This window comes from Indicator indicator, chromosome 3 (assembly GCF_027791375.1).
Source record: "Indicator indicator isolate 239-I01 chromosome 3, UM_Iind_1.1, whole genome shotgun sequence".
NCBI classification, from domain to species: domain Eukaryota; kingdom Metazoa; phylum Chordata; class Aves; order Piciformes; family Indicatoridae; genus Indicator; species Indicator indicator.
The window spans coordinates 36,547,933-36,568,701 of record NC_072012.1 but is presented as its reverse complement, the minus strand read 5'-3'; the positions used below and the strand labels follow the sequence as shown (position 1 = coordinate 36,568,701).

General features: G+C 34.9%; 2 protein-coding genes across 3 annotated transcripts in view; one reads left to right on the top strand and one right to left on the bottom strand.

Moving 5' to 3' along the window:
* The window catches only part of IMMP2L (inner mitochondrial membrane peptidase subunit 2), a 397,034-nt gene that overhangs the window by 232,928 nt on the left and 143,337 nt on the right, over window positions 1–20,769 (bottom strand). The window lies entirely within an intron of this gene.
* Window positions 3,478–5,604, top strand: LRRN3 (leucine rich repeat neuronal 3). The gene has a single exon (XM_054399582.1). It carries the CDS (start codon window positions 3,478–3,480, stop codon window positions 5,602–5,604), a length of 2,127 nt encoding a protein of 708 aa, XP_054255557.1.

The following is a 20,769-nucleotide window of genomic DNA, read 5'->3' as shown; positions in this document are numbered from 1 at the left end:
CCAGGCTGGATGAGGCTCTGGCCAGCCTGATCTAGTGTGAGGTGTCCCTGCCCATGGCAGGGGGCTTGGAACTAGATGATCCTTGTGGTCCCTTCCAACCCTGACTGATTCTATGATTCTATGAATAATCTTATAAACAAAAAAGACCAACAAAAATGTTTTGCCACTCAAATTATTCTGTAGGGTTTTTTTCTATTTCACTACTTTTTTTGTATATTATGTCATATGATATGTGCTACAGTCATATGATTTAGTTTTAGGTTGTCTTGCAAGGAGCAGGGAGTTGGACTCAATGATCCTTATGGGTCTTTTCCAAGTCAGGATATTTTATGGTATGATTCTATGATCTCATAAGCCATCAATGATGTCCATACTACTCCTGAAATATTATTTTATTTCACACCTTGAATGACAGCTAATACCAAATAATTTTAATTTGAAAAATATGCCACTATTTAAACCAAAAGTCTTTCTGAAGTGAAACAACATACTTCAGAAGGACAACTCTGAAGGCTGGGAGAGAGTGTGAAAACTATTCTAAAATCTTTTATTTAAGGCACTCAACTCCACTAAATATTTTACACAAGGCGGAAGCACTTTAACTGGAGAAATAAGAAAGATTTATGCTATAAAACCATATGAATTAGAGCTGGTGGCTTATTAGCTGGAGCATTCACTAGAAAGAGAAAAGACATCATATTAAATCATAAAGAAGAATTTCAGACCTTATCTCTCAACTCTTCTTTTTTTACTGCCTTTTGCAGAAAGCCCACTCTGATGTATATGACATGAAAAAGTCCACTGGTGCCCTTGGTTTTGGATTGAGAATCCCAGAGAAGCTGAGATATAAACTCAGGAGGAATATAAACTCAGTGTCAGAAGGATGTTGACTATGTACATGAAAGTGTAGTAGTTTATATGCTTTAACTGGTACAGCCTCTTAGGTACCTGGGACACACAGGAAAAGTCCCTCTTGGTCCACATCTTGTCCACATCCTATTTTTCACAGTGACTAATAACAAATGTGTGGAAAGGAGTAGAAAACCAGATCAGCTATGTAGTTCTGCTCGCCCAGAATACTTTCCCTGTACCTCTACAGAGGAGAAGTCCCTGAGCATCATAGTGGAATCAAAATGCTGCAATTAGGTATCTGCAGTAGCAATTTGTTGAATCTCAATTAATGAACTATTTAGGTAAGGTTTTCAATGACTTTTCAATTATTAGAGGCCTAGATATTTCTTGCTTACAGATTTTTTTTAATATATAATTCAAATAAAATTTCAAAAGCCACATGTTTTAGAAAACTCATTAAGAACACAACTAATAAATTTCCCTCCCATGGCTGTCCTGTTTTCTCTAGACATAGTAAATTACATCTGTGTATTTGACATAGAGTGATTTCTACTGAGATCTTTACTAAATGGGACAGTAATTCATATAGGTGTATCAATGGCTATTAATGGAGAAAAGTAACTGTCCAATGGAAACCTGTATTCTTCTCCAAGTTCATCTCACTTCCCAGAACAAAGGAACAGATTACAATTTTACTGTTTTGGTCAGTATGCATTTCCATAAACTGAGGCATTTGCATAAAAGATGATATTATTCCTCAAAACAGCAGAATGTTTTCTGCATGTTTATCTCACACATTGTCTGTTCACTTTATTGATACACTTACATGTTAAAATAAAGTATTAGACGTCCTTAAATGTACATAATGCAAACAGCAGCCTCAAAGACTTGTAAAATGTACTTCAAACTGGTCCAGTGTTCCCATAACTCAGGATAGTCCAACACCTTTCCTCTCAGCTGATATGAAAAGCCTATGTGGTCAATATGCCCAATTCCCCCAGGCCTAGAAAGTAAACCAAAACTCAAAATCCTTGACTCTTGACTTTTGCAATTATGTCTATCTATACTAGGGACAACTCGGAAGTTATTTATTAATGTCAATGAAGCATTTATCTTATCTTACAGTTTGAAAACAATTTCACTGTGAATTTTAAGGCTGGAGGCAAGGGGGGAAAGGGCATGAATACGTTTCCTACAACAGTCTTCTCAAAGCCTGGTTAAAGTTACTGTGTCATCTCTGTTCTGAAGTAAATGAAGCAGTACTTTATATATGAAAACAAAGAAACCTTTGAATTCTATGGCTTGGAACACAATGCACATACAAAGTAGGATATTTTTACTTTCCAAAGTAGTAAGGACATACCAAAAATCTGGAGAGGGCACATCTGATGTTTCAGTCTGAAATATAATTTGAGACATGAAGATAGTCTGCAACATCACAGCAAGTTTCAGATTCTTAGAGATAGAGACCAAAGAAACAACTGCTGGTGGAGATTTTCTTCTTCCTTTTTATCACTCTAAAAATACTTTTCTGTTATTATTATTCCTTGCAACTGAAATTATAGAAGCCAAAATAAGCAAGCCAGTAATTAGCCTGAATTTGTCAAGATGACAAGCTATTTATTATGAAATACACATATTTTTCTAATTATCACTTTAAAGAGAAAAATCTCAATTTTTCTACCTCAACAGCAGCTTAAAAAGAAAAACAACATAAAACCTGTGGATTATCAGCTTTGTATGTTTCTGTATAAATATCTCACATGCTTGCCTATGAATGTCATCATTAGCAACATGTATTAATCCAACCTTTCATTTTTCCTTTGATTACACATAAAAATGTTCTTTATATTTATAAACTTCACGTTCAAAAGTTAAATATTCATGCTCTGAAGGAATTTGCTGAATGTTTACATTTTCAAAGCCAACAGAACTCAGTCTGCTTCTAGTGATAATTGAAACTAAAAATATGTTAAAAGAAGCATAAAATATGTAGAAAAATCTTGCTGGTATATTTTGCTTTATACTTTCTGGATCATCAGCTTTCTGAAGAGCAATCTTCCACTGCATGTGTGACAAGCTGGAATTCTAAAGATATCTTACTATATTAGCTTAATTTATGCTATCTGGATACCACCACAATACTCTAGGCACCACAGTCATTTTCTTTTCTTACTTGCAATAATTAACATTAGAGAGCAAAAGACAGCTAAATTAATTTATAACTTTATAGTTTCTTATACTAATTATTTCCTCTTCTTATATTTTAGGTCATCCTGTCATTTCTGCAAACACTAATCAATCATGGGATTTGAAGTTAATACTACTAAATAAATGAATTGCCTAATCTCCTATGACCATCTATACATACTTCATCTTCACAAAGCTTATCAATGACAATTTTGTGTCATCAAGGACAGAGTGATCTTCATTTCCACAAAATGCCTCTTACTACTGGACAAGATGGTTACAACTTTATCACTTATCCTCAGGAAGAAAGTCATCCACAATCATCATTTGACAAATCCAAGTGTGTGTTTCATCAATTGACCAAATCATACTGAATTCCCAAACCATAATTGTGGGGTACTAGAGTCTATTACTTTTCTGAACATCTGAGCTAAGATGAAGGACATGCAACTCAAAATTAACTTTCTACTTGGCCTAGTTATGACTGCACTAGTACAAGCTGTAGAAAAAAAAGCAGATTGTCCAGAGTCATGTATATGTGAGATCAGACCATGGTTCACCCCCAGGTCTGTGTATATGGAGGCTACAACAGTGGACTGTAATGATTTAGGCCTTTTTAATTTTCCATCCAGACTGCCTGCTGACACACAAGTTCTACTTCTACAGACTAATAATATTGTAAAAATTGAACACTCAGTAAACCTTCCAGTGAATTTAACTGCTCTAGATTTATCTCAGAACAATTTATCCTCAGTGGCCAGTTTTAATCTTAAAAAGATACCACAGTTGCTTTCAGTGTACCTTGAAGAAAACAAACTTACTGAACTCCCTGAAGAATGCCTCTCTGGACTCCAAAATTTAGAGGAGCTTTATGTTAATCATAATCTGATTTCTGTGATTGCACCAGGAGCTTTCATAGGCCTCAATAATCTTCTCAGACTTCATCTCAATTCAAATGGTCTGCAAATGATCAACAGGAAGTGGTTTGAAGCTACTCCTAATCTTGAAATTCTCATGATTGGAGAAAACCCAATAATCAGGATCGAAGATATGAACTTTAAGCCTCTTATCAATCTGCGCAGCCTAGTTTTAGCAGGCATAAATCTCACTGAAATACCAGATAATGCTTTTGTTGGCCTTGACAAATTAGAAAGCATTTCCTTTTATGACAACAGATTTGTTAGAGTGCCCCACATTGCTCTTCAAAAGGCTAGAAATCTTAAATTTCTGGATCTAAATAAGAATCCAATTAACAGGATACGACGAGGAGATTTTAGCAATATGCTGCACCTAAAAGAATTAGGAATTAATAACATGCCAGAACTGATTTCTATAGATAGTCTTGCTGTTGATAATTTGCCAGATTTAAGAAAAATAGAGGCTACCAATAACCCCAGATTATCATACATTCATCCAAATGCATTCTACAGACTTCCCAAGCTAGAATCGCTCATGCTCAACAGCAACGCACTGAGCGCCCTGTACCGCAATACAATCGAATCCTTGCCTAACCTCAAAGAAGTTAGCATACATAGCAACCCCATCCGATGTGACTGTGTCATCCGCTGGATCAACATGAATAAAACAAACATTCGCTTCATGGAGCCAGAGTCCCTGTTTTGTGTAGACCCTCCTGAATTCCAAGGCCAGAACGTGCGGCAGATACACTTCCGGGAAATGATGGAAATCTGTCTCCCTCTGATAGCTCCTGAAAGTTTTCCATCTACTCTGGATTTAAAAAATGGCAGCCATATTTCCTTACACTGCAGAGCAACAGCAGAACCAGAACCTGAAATCTACTGGATAACACCATCAGGACACAAACTTCTGCCTAATACTCTTTCTAATAAGTACTACATTCATTCTGAAGGAACATTAGACATAAGTGATGTAACACAAAAGGAAAGTGGCTTGTACACATGTATAGCAACAAACTTAGTTGGGGCAGACCTAAAGTCAGTCATGATTAAAGTGGATGGCTCTTTTCCTCACGACAGCAGCGGATCTTTGAATATTAAAGTAAAAGATATAAAATCTAATTCTGTTTTGGTTTCATGGAAAGCAAGCTCTAAAATTGTGAAGTCTAGTGTCAGATGGACAGCCTTTCTGAAAGCTGAAAACTCTCAGGCTGCACAGAGCGCTCGAGTACCATCTGATATAAAGGTATATAATCTTACACATCTAAATCCATCAACTGAATACAGAATTTGTATAGATATTCCCACAATCTATTCACAGATTAAAAAACAATGTGTCAATGTAACCACAAAAGGACTGGATTTGGCAGTGAAAGGCTATGAAAAGAACAACCTAATAGGATTCCTTGCCTGCATCGGTGCTCTTCTGGGAATCATCTCTATGATATATATTTACAGCTGCATCTCACAAGAGATGAACTATGATGCTGGACACAGCCACCTAAAGAATTACCTGAAGAAACAATCCTTTTCACTCAGTGAGCTTCATCCTCCTCTAATCAGTCTTTGGGACACAGGAAAAGAAAAGAGCACACCAATGGAAGTAAAAGCAACTGTAATAGGTGTACCAACAAATATGTCATGAATATGTCATTATATCACTTAATTGCTGAAATAAAAAGCACATCACTGCATTTGTGCTGACTAGAAAGGCAACAAGTATTACTTTGAGGAACAAGATGCCTGGACTTAGCTGCTGCTGACAAATGGGAATATGTACTGACTCAGCATAAGAGAATTTTCACTAACTGGCTTCTAAGGGTATTCTACCAACCAAATAAAATTGACTACATTTTCTAGAACTTTCAAGAAACTTTTAAGTCTGGAATACAGTGCAAATAGCCAAGAACATTTTCTGGTTTGGTTTTTTTTTTGGTTGGTTGGTTGGTTTTGTTTCTTTTTTTTTTATTGTTATATAAAAGTAGTGGAACTGAGCAATACCTCCTCCTGTGCTGTATTACACACACTAGCCATGAGTTTTTGCAGTGAACAGATATACTAGGATTGACACATGGTGTAATGAAATGGAGAAGTTCTGTAGAGTAGACACAGTGAGTATGTGAATTTTTTTTTTATGAAGAAAATACATTTTTGATTAAAATCAAAATAGTTTTTGGCTTGTTTGTTTCTAAAAAGACATCCTGGGAGCTCTTGTCTGACAATAAACAAACTCGTTCTAATGTTTAACATAGCCTTACATATCCTCCTGTTAAAATGCCATTCTGACCACAAATGATATTTTTGCTGGTTTTAGGCTGTATAACTGCAATAAAACACATCATAAATATTTTTAAAGTACACACCCATAAAAAAACCACCATATTTTACATGTTGCTTATTGTGGGAGGAAGAGGAGAGAAGGAGTGAAGGAGACATAAGACTGATAGGGAAATAGACTGTTAGCTACTGATAACAATAGGTTTTGAGCTGCTTTGGTGTTTTCCCAGAAGCCTGACAACTTAGTGCAATGTTTAGACTCAGATAATACAAATCCAATACTTTGTCTCCAGAAAAAAAGGGCAATTCAGTTATTAATAATGTTGAAACGTTCCCTGGCTATACAGAGAACTCTGATAGCTTGAAAAGCTTAAATAATATTAAGGCTTTCTTTCTGACCTGTACAATTCTGTGCAGCAATAACGACTGACTAGTTTATAAATGTCCTCAGCTTTTGTGTTACAAGTAATAAAACGACTGACAGAAACATTATTAGTTGAAATGAAATGAAACAAAGGTAAAAGAGAACAACGAATACCTGACTACTCATATTGAGGCTAAAGTTCTCATGGGAGTAGGATTGGGCACGTAAGCAGCAAATGTGCACAAGCTGCTGAGATCTGAGCACCGACTACAAACTAAACCCACTTCTGTTAGGATGGAAAACATGACTACTCCTAAGCCTAGCTGAAAATAGACATATGACCATTAAGATATTTGATGAAAAAACATGACAAAAAAAAGCAACAGCAAAATTTGTAGGTTATTTTGGTTCACGTATACATGAAAAAGAGGAGGGTTAAGGAAAAAAAATATTACGGAATATTGTCCTTAAGGAAGTAAATAATCACAGAATGCACAGGTAGCTTGAATTACAAAGTAAAAGTATGATTAGCAACAATTTTGTGTAAGTCTTTAGTAGATTTTAACATTTTTGAAAGTACAATTGTACTTTTCTAGACTTGATGGCTGTAAACATTTCTGTGGAATCACCGGCATTTTTTGCAGATAGAAGAGTTACTTCCCGTGTTTAGATACAAACTTTTTCTTTTATTTATAGTTTTCTGCATAACTCTGAAAGATTATTGGTCTATAGACACTTACGGAAAAATAATTTAATTTTTTCTGTTACTAATGAATAACTTGCTTCCACATTAAAGATATCCTTGTTCTAGTTAAATCCCACCGTTTTTAAATTATACAAAGATCATTTTCAAGGTTACTAAATGCAGATGGATGAACCCAAAGGAGTTTTTAAACTACCAGATATCCAGATATTAACAGAGTCGGTAAGCCTCACTGAAGAAGGAAGTTTCGAACACGATGAATCGCTACCACAGGTCAAGGCACACCGAGCTTGGGGAGAGATGATCCTGTGGCGTGCAGCTTTCAGCACCCGGACATCTCCCGGCGCCGTGCTGCTACTCGAATCCCAGTGCCCCCCCAGTCTATCTCCTGCGACTCAGCAAGGCCTTGCAGGTACAACTTGTACGTTTATCTTTGGAACCAAGCTACACTGGGAACTTACAACTCTTAGCACATGGAAATTAGAATCTATTTTTTTTTTTCAGGTAAAAACTTCACTGCATGATGCTATAAACCAGCAGATGAATACAAGTCTAATTGGGAGCAGTGACAAGACTTCTTCCCCTCACAGAATAAGTGCAGGCTTTATTTACTTTAAATATCTCACTTTAAAAAAAGTTTGTGTTGACAGACAAAATGTGGTTTTATACAGAAGAATTCTCATCTAAACTTTTGAGAGCTGATATCTAAGTAGATATATCTCAAATATTTGAATGGTTCTATATACTGATATCAAATGGAAAAAAATGTATTTTAAGAAGAAATGGCCTATTCTTTTAAGATGTAAATTCTTTCCTTTATAGCTTCCCCCCCCAAAAAAAACCCCAAACAAAACCAAAACCCTACATTTTCTTAAAGTAGCCTTGCAATCTTCCTCTCACATGACCTTCGTTGAAACATTTTACATTCATAGTTTTCTTTCTCTAAAAGTATCTCTGACAGAATATAATGGGTTTTTGTTTTCAGCATATCAACAAGATGAATCTTCTATGCCTAATTATTACTGAGTAATATTCTTCATTTTTGCAAATATGCATTCATTGCTAGCACTCTAAAGTGAAACTTTAGGAAACACTAGGAATAGGTCCATAAGAACAGGTTCAACAGTGTCTCTACAATAAAGGTGTGAGATCATAGAATTTTTAGTGACTTACAGAATAAAACATTTGTGGTTTGATAGGAGTGCTAAACTGACGGGGTACAAAGAAGGAATGCAACTGTCATCAACAACACTACAATTCTTCAGTATTCTGCTGAGGTTTTAAACACCTTTACATTGAAATTTTATATGTTCCCAATAGAAATGTAAGTGTAGTGATATTTTTTGATATACTATAGGATGTCAAAGGGAAAAAAGTACGTTGCAGATGCGGGTGTTCAAACTTAGATTTCAACATGTATATTAATTAGGGAATGGTTGTGTGATCTTGGTATACAGCTTCATGTGTGAAGCACTTCTTTTCTATTAGCAACAGTTAGCAACAGTCTGCACACCTTTATGCCATTACATCTGTATTGCAGGATTTTATCTACTATACAAAAGTAATATCTTGTAGAACTGCCTTCAATGTCAGTACTGTGAGCCACTTGCTATGCAACCATAACGTTTTTAATAACTACACAGAAACTTCTCCATGATATTCGCCTAAACCAAGCTCTAAAAATACTCATTATTTCTCCGTGACCTAAGACATTCTTCACATTAAAATCCCAACAGAAGCTACGAGTGAGCTGTGTGATTCTTGTGGAGCTGCGTATAAAAGTGAACAGCTGTTCCTTCCACAGATATACTGCTACATAAACCTGGGGGTCCTTAGGAAGTAATAAATCCTTCTTTTAGCTTTAGTAGTTTAGTTTATATTTAAATTATATCACTTCTTAGACATATGCAAAAAAAAACAAAACACCAAACCAGGTTTTCTTTTCAGCAAAGGAGAATCTGTTTAAAAAGTATAGAAATATGTTCAAGCCACTAATAGGAGTACACTATACTTTTTAATAATCTCTTCACTTGCACGATGGTTGTTGTCTGCACACAAAGCAGAGGGCTAAAATTATCCTATCTTTTACTAATTAGGATGTTTGCTCTCATTAACAGAGGGAAGAACTCACAACAAGCTATATTTAATTTCCTCAGAAATGGAAAAAGTGTTGTTACACATCTGTGTTTCCATTTATTTAATAGTTTTCTCTCAGGAATCCAATGAATTGAAAGAAGCACTTACTGATTAATCAAACTAGAAAATAGTTGCTCAGAAATAGATTATCTTGGCACTTGACAGCAAACCTCATTCTGAAACATGCTATTAATGAAGGAGAAGGCAAACATGAGTGCTTGAAATGTCTGGCTAGACAATACCCAAAACATAAGACCAAAAAGACTTTTTAATTCCAATTTTAAAATTCAGTTACGTTACTTCCTATCAGCTACTAGACTGAAAAGTACTGTTCTATTCATAAAAAGCTTAAGCATTTAGTTCTTGTTAAAACATTCACAAAAATAAAATACAATATTCCATCAGCTAACTGTCAAATTCTAATTTGCATATATACATTTAAGTTTCTAGTTTAGCTATAATCGTAATTCCAAATAGTAACTAAAAAAAATAGGTAAAAGATTACAGAATAAATTTTGATTTACATCCTAAAAGGAAATTTCTTTTCCCAAAATTCACTAACTAAATTAATTCACATTATGTCATCTTAAACAATGACCTCAAGATAACTTAAAAAAGAAATGGAAATTCTTACCTCAGGACTGTGCTGGCAATGATCAACAACAATTTTATAAAATATTCTTTGCATCTAAAATCCCAAGTAATATTTCAGAAAAATATGTCTATGGAAAATAATTTCAGACACTAGACAGTACCAGAAGAAATGAGGTTTTCTAGAGAAAAAATTGGAAAGTTTCACTTTGTCAGACTAAAGAAGAAAACAATTTTTATTAATAAACTGAATGGAGTTCAACCAGAGTGGAGGTATGGCAATGACAAGACACATTACAAAGCCAGAAGTGCATACTAAAGATGAAAAGTTCAGTGTGAAAACTACAGAAGACATTTTGAAGGCTATTGCTAAATGGAATAGAGAAGATAGCCATTGAACACAAGCCAGTAGAGACAAACTGTGACTAGCAATTCATCCCACGCTAAAGATGAGAAAATGTGCTTCAAAACAGGTTAACAATTGCATGCAGTTTTTGCAGAGGTAAGAAACAAGCTGATCAGAAATGTATACAGAGTAATGTATCCAGGTATTGCCTAATTAAGATCATGACATTTCATCATTACGTAGCTTACAAAACCACATCTTGAATAAAATTGTTGGGGCAACAATAGATAAAAGTGATCATTTTAGATCACCTTTGGGTTCCAGGAGCAACAGTAAATGAAAGTAGAAAGATGTTGGAAAAAAACCCCATAACTAAAATCAAAAGCATCTTTCTGGAATGTTGGTAGACCTTCCAAAACAATTGTTTTGGTCAGCCAGTTGAACTTGAATCATTTCCAGTTTAATATCACTGGAAATAACTGGAACTAATCTTCTCAGGAAAAGTCTAAGAAAATACTCAGGGGAAAAGCCAAGCTACCACAGGAAAAAAAAAAAAAGTATCAAAACAGGAAAAATATTATCAAAACATTCAGTAAATATAAAATCAAGACATTGAGAACAAAAATGAACGTAGATGCCAAAGTTAAGATTAAAACAAAACACAACACTAAAAACTGCATTTACTCACATGAAAATTCTGAAGCTGGATATTAACCAAAAGAATTGCAATTACTCTGCAAAATGTATAAATTCATTTTGAGTTATTACTGAAACTTGGCAAGACTTGAATTGCTAGAATGTGAAAATACACAACCATAACCTGTCTGGTGAGAACTCTGCTTTAAAATTAGAACTGAGCTATTCACTTCAGATTCAGTGAAAATTCTAAGGGAACAGAGTACCTCTGCAGTGTTTGTAGGACAGTGTGAAAATAATTTATCACAATAAATCCTATCCATAATTAGCTGCACTGAGCGGCTGAGGCAAAATGTACAACCATAATTTGTAAATAGCATAAGCACACAGGAAAACCAGTAACAAATAATGAAAACTGCCCCTATAGTATGTCACTGGCTAGGGTTATGTTATTCTGGTTACATGAAGTCGTGTGCCATTTCTATAGGTATGGTTGTCAAAGAGATACATAACATTAAGCCAACTGGACAACATCTTTAAAAAGCTTATTTTGACCACTAAAAAACGTTTCATTCAAAACTAGTGTACATCTACATGGTTGCAGTATTCTGAGAGATATAAAGTTGCAGTTATATTGAAATGCCTTCCCATTTGCAACTTTAGAAAATGAAGTAGACTGATCTTCAAAGAAGGCAACCCTAAATGAAAGGCTACAAATAATCATGAATCTGGACTAGTTTCTTCAAATAATGGACAAATCACTTTTGTCTTTGGCTGTTTAAGAAATTATGATCAATTGTCAGAGTTACCAAACATGAATGAAACAAAAACTACGACCATTTAATTTGTTTCTAGGCATAACAAGTACAAAAATTTATTTTTACATTTAATGATGCCAAGAGAGGAATACTGATATTGTTTTCATTAAAAAGGAAAGTAAATTCACCTACCAAAAAAAAGTCTGTACATTTTACAGATAGCTATACTATTTATTATTTAGCTAATCACTTAAATAACCCGTGAACTGTGATGATTAATGACATAAAGCTATAGCAAGACACAAATATCCAGTTTCATCTTGAAAGCTATTGGGTGCATCCCTCCTGACTCAGCTGCTGACATATACCCTCCCATCTCTCACAGTTCTTGCCTACCCTGTATGTGTATCTCTGGTATCCTAGGGCATCAAAAAAGCATTCTAGATGCTTACATTCAGGAATATAACTATGACAGAATAATCACATACAAGAAGAAATTCTTTTATATTTCAAAGAAAATTAGCTATCTGATGGGAACTGATTTTTATCTAAAATGTTTTACGTTTAATAAAGCTTATTCTTATTTAGGGGGGAAAAAAAACAGTGGGGGAAGTGGTGTGCAGAAAGTTCCAGTATTTTTAGCATATTAAAATGGTTTCAATATGATTTCTTTAGACATTTAGGAAGAAAACCTTCCATTTTCACTTCCCAAATTAATGAAGAAAAAACAAAACAAACCAAACAAACAAAAAACACCAAACCAAACCCACAAGTATTTATACAACATGAATTATTAAAAATCATGAAATGAAATTCTTATCTGAAATGTTGACATTCCTGAAAAACATTTGATATTCATTGAACAACAATTTCAGATTTTAAAATGTTCCATTGGATAATTATTCATTCTTTCTAAAGCTCATCCCACAAAAACATTCAAGACTATAAATCACCAGTCTTCAAAGCAACTGAATCTTTTATTAAGTCATTGCTCTCTTCAGATGAAGCTGAAAACTACAAATGAAAATCCTCTGGCAGCTAAACAATGCTTTTTACAAATCTCTCTCTTTTTCCCAATGTCCTTTTCTTTGTCTTGATGCAAATGCTCTGTTCTTCTCCCTTCCATGGTCCATGTAAGTCCTTTGCTTATTTCCTATTACTAGACTGCCACATCATTTCCAACACTGTCAGCAAGGACAGATGTTGTCTGACTTAATTAAAAAAAAAAAATAAAAATCAAGCAAACATCATATTGGAGACAAAATATTTGAATAGCCAAATATAAATATTAAAGAAATTAAAGACAACCCTAGTATCAAACTAATCAGTTAACGAGATGATTATCCTTCAAGGTGACAAAGACAAAAATCTAATGACATTCAGATGAATATCAGTAATATGGGAGTAAGATAAAGCAGAAAGGGCAGGCAATTTGGGCAGATGGGATTATTCCTTAGCCTAAAATAGCTGCCGTTCTTTTTAACATTACTGTTTGGAAGAGTGGGAAATAAACCTCTTTCTGCCATACCCTTACATAGATATTGTTCATTATTTGTGTTGATGACAATTTCACTCTGTGCTTCAAATAGCCATAAAGTTTTTGGGAATCCAAAGACAAATGCTGTATGTATTTAGGTGTGAATTCAGAATAAATGGTCAAAAGAACAAGATAATTGTAGCTTCTTGATCCAAGACAATTTACATTAATGTTTCTAAAAAATACACCCTTCTAATATGGAAAATTGGGATTTCCCTCACAAGTTGAATACCATGAATCTCTCCTACCCATTCAAAGCATATAGTAATACCTCAATCACAGAACAGTCTCTACTACAGTAGAGAAATGAAAGTAAGGAAAGTACGCAGAAAAATACTTCAATACTGAAATAACTTCTTAAAAGAATGTAACAGCTATGGTAAATAAACCATCTTCCTTCCAAGAATTATCCATGAAAGAGACTACCAAAACCTACAGATTATTGACTTCTACACATTACTCTGAATTCAGGACTTCTCTCATTGTGTATCCGGGTTATAGCTCAAGTGAAAACAAGAGAGCTGAGGACAACTGTACATAAAGAACATGGTCTTACATAGCTCAGCACTAAGTTAAGAGCCAAGGAAGGCTACATCTCCTGTCCTAGATAGTGCTTTCTGCTTTCAAAACCCCACACAAGACAAAACTACTTTACAAGCCATCATCATGAAACATATAGGTTGATTCATTTTGACAGTTCAAGCCAACTTTACTCTTAATCTCCATATGTCATGCAGATTTATACCCTTTCCCAGGACTAATGCAAGGATGTGATCCTTCAGTTACATTCGGCATAATATATCACCCTGAGACTGCCTGTCAGTTCTTGCACAGTGTGGGTTTGATGACACAACATTGTTGCTAGTCCTCAGGTTCACACAGACAAGGAAGCAAAGATGAAAAGTCCCATTTTAAGAATGAGGTATTCATAGATAATCCCTTCAGTTCAGATTGTAACTGTGGATAAAGATAAATAAATAAATAAATACATGAACTCCTGCTGAATTATGTGCTTATTTACTTCTCCAGTACTTAGATGACCTGGGTGATAGATGCCAGAACATGGGCCAATAGAGCAGTAAGAGCTTCTTCCATCAACAGAAAACAGAAGACAAGGAGGAAATCAAGATGCAAAAAAATGAACCTATTTATCACCAAACCACAGGATGTTAGGGGCTAGAAGGGACCTTGAAAGATCATCTAGTCCAACCCCCCCTGCCAGAGCAGGACCACCTATACCTGTCACATAGGAATACATCCAGGCAGGTTTTATGCTCTTTTTAAGGATTAAACTCACTAAATACAGTTTCTAATGACATCACAACACTGAAAGAATTGCCTTGTTCATCATTTTAACTCTAGAAGTTTTCAGATCACCAGACCTTGAAGGATAAATGGGAAGATTACCTCTGCAAAGCGAAAAAGAGTGACACATGCCTAAAATGAGTTGTACAACAGCAAGGACAACACAAAATTGAGTTAGGAAATGAATGATAGTTTTCAAGTTAAGTAAATAAATCAGAAACAAAAACAAACTTCAAAGCTTCAGAACCTCAAAAGAGAAGAAGGGACATTCTCCTTTTATAAGTAGAATAAACATGGGCTTTGCACTGGTCAACAATAGATAAACCTCAAGGAGAAATATCTAATATTAATTTTGAAAAAGCAGTGATGATAATCTTAATCTATACATATATATTTCTTGCAGCACAGATAAAGATTCTGTAAAGAAGGCTTTTTTAGCATTCATGTACTACACTTTACAGGTCAAAGGGTTTACAGTTTTGTCATTTAGCATGTAAGCACAAGTCAGAATCCTTGAGATGGCTGTTGGGAATAACATTTGAGGGCAGAATCTTGTCAGAATTTTTTTTTTAAAGGCTGTTAGAGTCCTATTAAAAATTAGTTTCTTCACTTCCCTCTGGGAACTTCAACCTCTCTCTCACTCCACGTTTCTTCCATTCATTTAGTATTAATCCACTGTTTGCTCTTACACAAAATCACACTAGTGTGAGCACACAGCCCTCCTTTGCAACTACTTTCTTCTTCATTAACACTTCATCTTTCTCCCAGTCTTCTACCAAATGTGTTTCCAAAGCATCCTTATCTATGCTATTTGCTATCCTTTTTCAATTTTCAATTACCTGAGAAAAAGGAACACAAAAAAGCTGAATTGTTCCGTGGATCTGAGTGCAAATTTCAAGTGTAGCCAGAGAAAAAATTACACCCTTGAAGACTGCAGTCTGGTCCCCCACCTACTTCAACAGTGAACTCTATTTAAACGATATTACATTAACAAAAGCTCACTCTCTCTTCTTTGGTCTTAGAAAAGCAGTTTAAATTGTGGATATCCACTACAAATAGTGTGATTTAAAGTTATTTCTAGATTGTATAATGTTTGGATTATTAGAAAGAGCAAAGTCATCTGCTGACATGAACATCCATTAACTGAAAGTTTTGAACAAAAGAAACAAAAATATACTGACAGAGTTGAGGGCTCAGCTCTCCACCATATCAAGAGCTAGATAAGTGCCCATCAGTACTTCTTCATACAGCAAAAGCATTTAGGTGCATAACTTCCACTGAGTTTAACAGATATGAGACCCAGGTGCTTTGGACATTATGAAGCTTACTACTGGATAATCAAAAGCCTGGCCCCAGGAACCCATCTATCTGACTGACAGCACTAAAAGACTGGCATACGCAGAGCTCTACTAAAGACAATATAAATTCATTTAAGTGAAAATGTTACATATATTTTTAATTAAGACCAAATGTGAAATGAACGATACTATTTAAAATCCTTAGAATAGAAAACTTTGTAGAAAACATCTGTTTCGGAATAAAATTATTCAATATCCATAAAAGAAATCTTGGATACTCTAGAATTTTAAGTACCTGAAAACAAATCTTTTGTATTTTCAGATATTACCCAATTACAAACAAAACCAATATGCTATACAATGCATTCTGAATTACTTCACGATATCACAAATAATAAAGGCTTACCCTAGACTCTTACACCTCCTGACCTAAAATATTTGCAAGAGCCTTCTCCTTCTATTCATCTTTAATAGTTATCTTCTTGTAGCAGTTGTTAGACCTCAGTTTGTCTTCCTCCTTTTGTTTCCTTCATTGGAACTTTTTTTTCTTCAATTACGTTACATGCGAAGTTCCCTGTCTATGCATGTCATGTAAAATCATTCCTCCACTACCAGCATCACTTCTTTGTTTATAATTCTGGCACAGAACTCTATTTTTCCCTTCCCCAAATTAACATTCCATCAAACTGAATATGTATAAAATAAAATGATCTAAATTCTTCTTGCTATAACCCTTACATTAAATATGCTAAGCTGAGACAACTTTCCAGTGTGTAGTGGTTTATTGGTTTACTTGAATCATGAGATTTCCAGTGCAGAAACTATCTCAAAAAATTCAGCAAATAGAAAGTCTAAGGAAGCATTAAAAACAAAACATAAAAAAACCCCAAACCAACCCAAACCTTAAATAAAATAGTAGATTGCTGTGATTGTTTTAGGGCTAGCCCTTTAAAATTTTCCACAGATCTTGAGCAGAAAGTAGTAAGAATGTAAATAAATCACTATTGGGTGTAAAAAAAACCCTTATCATATGCTGCTAATAAATTAAGTACAGACCATGCAAGCATTAACAAAAAAAAAATGAGGAAAAGTCAGACAGCAGAAGTATGTGCTTTGATTTGGCCAAAATACATAGTACAGAAAAAGAGCATTGAGAATCCTGACAAAGTAGATGCAACACATACTGCCATCATTCAAAATGTTTCATCCAGCAGACAATTGAATGTTGATAACCCTGTGTTATTAAGCAAAATACTTTCATAAAAAAATCTCAGAGGGAAGGAAACAATACTGCTTCTAATTAAAGCCAAAGTTCAAGGTTCAGGAGCTGCTTAACAGTATCAATTATGATGCCACTAATAACAAATAAAGTTTGTGATTTTACTAAACTTTACCAAAGCCACAGCAATTTTTATTGTTGCTTTTAAGAAGCATCAACATTCCTCAAAGATAATTAATTCTAAAGGATTAAATAAAAAATCCATATAAAGACAATAACAAAAGGCACTGGAATGTATTCAATTCTCTTCTAAATCGTAACCAATGCAAGTATATTCCAATAAGAAAAAAAAAAGCCAACCATTGTCACACAGGAAGAAAAAAGCTTGAACAAACAGAAAAGGGAAGAGCAGGAGAGGAGAACAAAGGAAAAAAAAAAACCAATAAAATTAAGAAGAGGAAAGATGGAAACCAGGAATAAGTTAATACTAATCCATACAAGCAAACATATTTAATTTATATATGAAAATACTGACACAAAAGAGCTAGACAGGATACAGAAACGGAAACTTTTTTTAAAGGATTTTTTAAACTGTGAAAACTAGGAAGGAAGAGAGTGAATAAACCAACTAAGTATGGGTAACCCTCATGCAATTTGGAAAGATCTGAATTAATAAGTTCATACCTTTCTGTGGAGCACTTCAAAGCTTTTGCTAGCTTGGTTTCAACTTCATTAGAACATATTTGTCTAACAGAAAGGCACAGTAGCTTCATATCACTCCAATCAGCCCTGATTATCTTGGAAAGATCCTATGTTCATATACCTAGATTGCATACACAGAGTCGCTAAAATACATGGTACTCGCCACAATAACTTTGACAACTCTCCACTCAAGGGTAGCAGTAAATGATTGGTGCTGCTTAGAGACCTGTCACGAGTAGCACTTCGCAGGAGTGTATTTTACTAAACATCTTCATCAATGCCTGGAGGACAAGACATAAAATCTTGCACCTAGGACAGACTAACCCCCGGGAGCATCTCACTGGGGAGCAGTTCTGCTGAAAATATCCTGGAGGTCCTAAGGGCAGTTGGCTCACAGTATACTGGGCTGTATTAATGTGAAATTAACTACAGATTGAGGAAAACAATTATTCCCCCTTATTAAGTACTTGTTAGACCACCTCTGTAATATTGTGTCAACTTTTGGGTCCTTACCTACCCACACACACAAGACATTCATCAACTGGACTCTTCTCTCATTAATTCCTCTGAGCAGTTTTTTAATATATGTAAGTGTTTAGCATTCAAAGCCTAACGTACCAATGAGTTCTAATGACTTTTTAACAATGTGCTAAGAAGATATGTCATTTTTTTTGCAGTCAGATGCAATTACAGCAGTCAAAATTTTTTTTCTTTTAACTAAAGAGCTGTTCAAGGCCAGGATGGATGAGGCCTTGAGCAACCTGGTCTAGTAGAAGATGTCCCTGCCCATGGCAGGGGTTGGAACTAGATGATCTTTAAGGTCCCTTTCAAGCCAAAACATTCTATGATTTAAAACAATAATTTATCAACATCAGTTTTAGTTTGGTATCTTTCTCTCAGAAAAAGTCAGGTTTGTAATTATTTGACTACTAGCTCTTAATTCTGTCTTATAGCTGTTGTCTGCAATCTTGACACTCTTTGCTAAACGCTGGGCAGATTTTAACCCACTTACAGATAATCTAAGCTCTACCTTTATCCCCAGCTCAGAAATTAAATGGAAAATACTAGATGCAGGGACATAAGTTGTATTTAGAGCATCTGCTTCTTAAAGTCTTGAGATATATAGGTCTGTAGTAATCTTTACTCCTCAAACTAAAAAGTTAATCATGCTACAGCAGTAATCTTTTCTCTTGTCAAGATGCTAATGATGGAAGAACTTGAAATATCTAAGTTTATGTTCATTCAAATTTTTCTATTTGTGTAGTCTCTTCCATAGAATCCATGTTTTAATTTTATATGCAGTATCAGATAGGTAAGTGACAAGGAAATCTCCATTCTCTTTGCAGCTTCATGTTTATTCCAGCTCCATTCTAGTCAGACCAGCAAATGTAACCTATTTAATGTAATTTCATACTAATCCTGCATTCAATTACATCATTACCTTGATGCCTTTCTTTGATTCAAATTTCACATTCATGTCAACTGCAAACAAGCCAGCATTTCTTCTTTTGAGAGTAGCTCTGCAGAGAAGTACTTGGGGATACTGGCAGATGAAAAGCTGGACATTAGCTAACAGTATGTGTTCACAGGCCAGAGGCAAAACTCATCCTGGGCTGCATCAAAAGCAGCATGGTCAGCAGCTATTCCCCTCTCCTGAGACCCCACCTGGAGTACTGTGTCCAGCTCTGAAATCCAACACAAGAAAGGCATGGATCTGTTAAAGTGGGTCCAGATGAGGGCTGCAAAAGTGATCAGAGGGATGGAACACCTCTCTCCTATGAGGAAAAACTGAGAGAGTAGAGGTTATTCACCCTGGAGAAGAAAAGGCTCCAGGAAGACCTTACTGCAGCTTTTCAGTGCTATAAAGGGGACCTATAAAAAGATGGGGACAGATTTTTTAGTAGGGTTTGCTGCAATAGGACAAGGGGAAATGATTTTAAACAAAATGAAGGTGGATTTAGACTAGATATAAGGAAGAAATTGTTTACAATGAGGGTAGTGAAATGCTGTAACTGGTTCCCGTCCCTGGAAACATTTGAGGTCAGGCTGGACAAGGCTCTGAGCGGCCTGATCTAATTGTAGATGTCTCTGCCCATTGCAGGAGGTTGGACTCGATGACCTTTAAAGGTCTGTTCCAACCCAAAACATTCTATGACTCTATGATTGTGAGATTATTTATCCTTTTCTTTTTTTTTTTCAAGTTTGAGACTTTGATATTACAGCCAATATAATACCCATTAAAAGTACTGACTAAACACTTCACATTACTTTAGGAAATATCAAAGCTGTTAAAGATTCTTCACAGTTCTTAACAATTTATTTAAACATAGTGAGGCAAATATATTTAGTAATTTCTAATATTTTATTCTATTCACTTTTATAAAGATTTCACACTTTAATTGATTTGGAGATACTCATAATAAAATCCTCTTCTGCAGTTAAGATGGCCAAGTTTCTCTTTAAAAATATTTTCCTATTAAAACAGCCACTCTAATGAGAACTTTATATATAAATTTTAATGGTGCATAGTGCAATGTTTTCAACCCAGTCTACAACACTGTAAAATCAATTGTTCTCTGAATGACTGCTCATATCCACTCAGTATGAATTACTGCTTTATAAAGTACATGGATATTTTTCCCTTGTGTGCAACACAATAAACTGTATCTAGTTAGAAAAAGGAGAGAAAGTTTCATACTTCCTACTACTTATTCAAATTTAGTTCACTAGAAATCTCATTTTTCTAATTGTCTCAAAATGTTATACTGAAAAATTCTACCTATTTTTACGAGCTACTAGTTAGCTCATACAACCTTGCTTTGTTCTTGTTATATAAAAACAAAGGATTCCCAGCAATTTGGTAGCAAAATGAGTCATTCATGATGTCTAGCCTACATATACAAAATTATAGATGCATGTGTCCTGTATCACACATTAT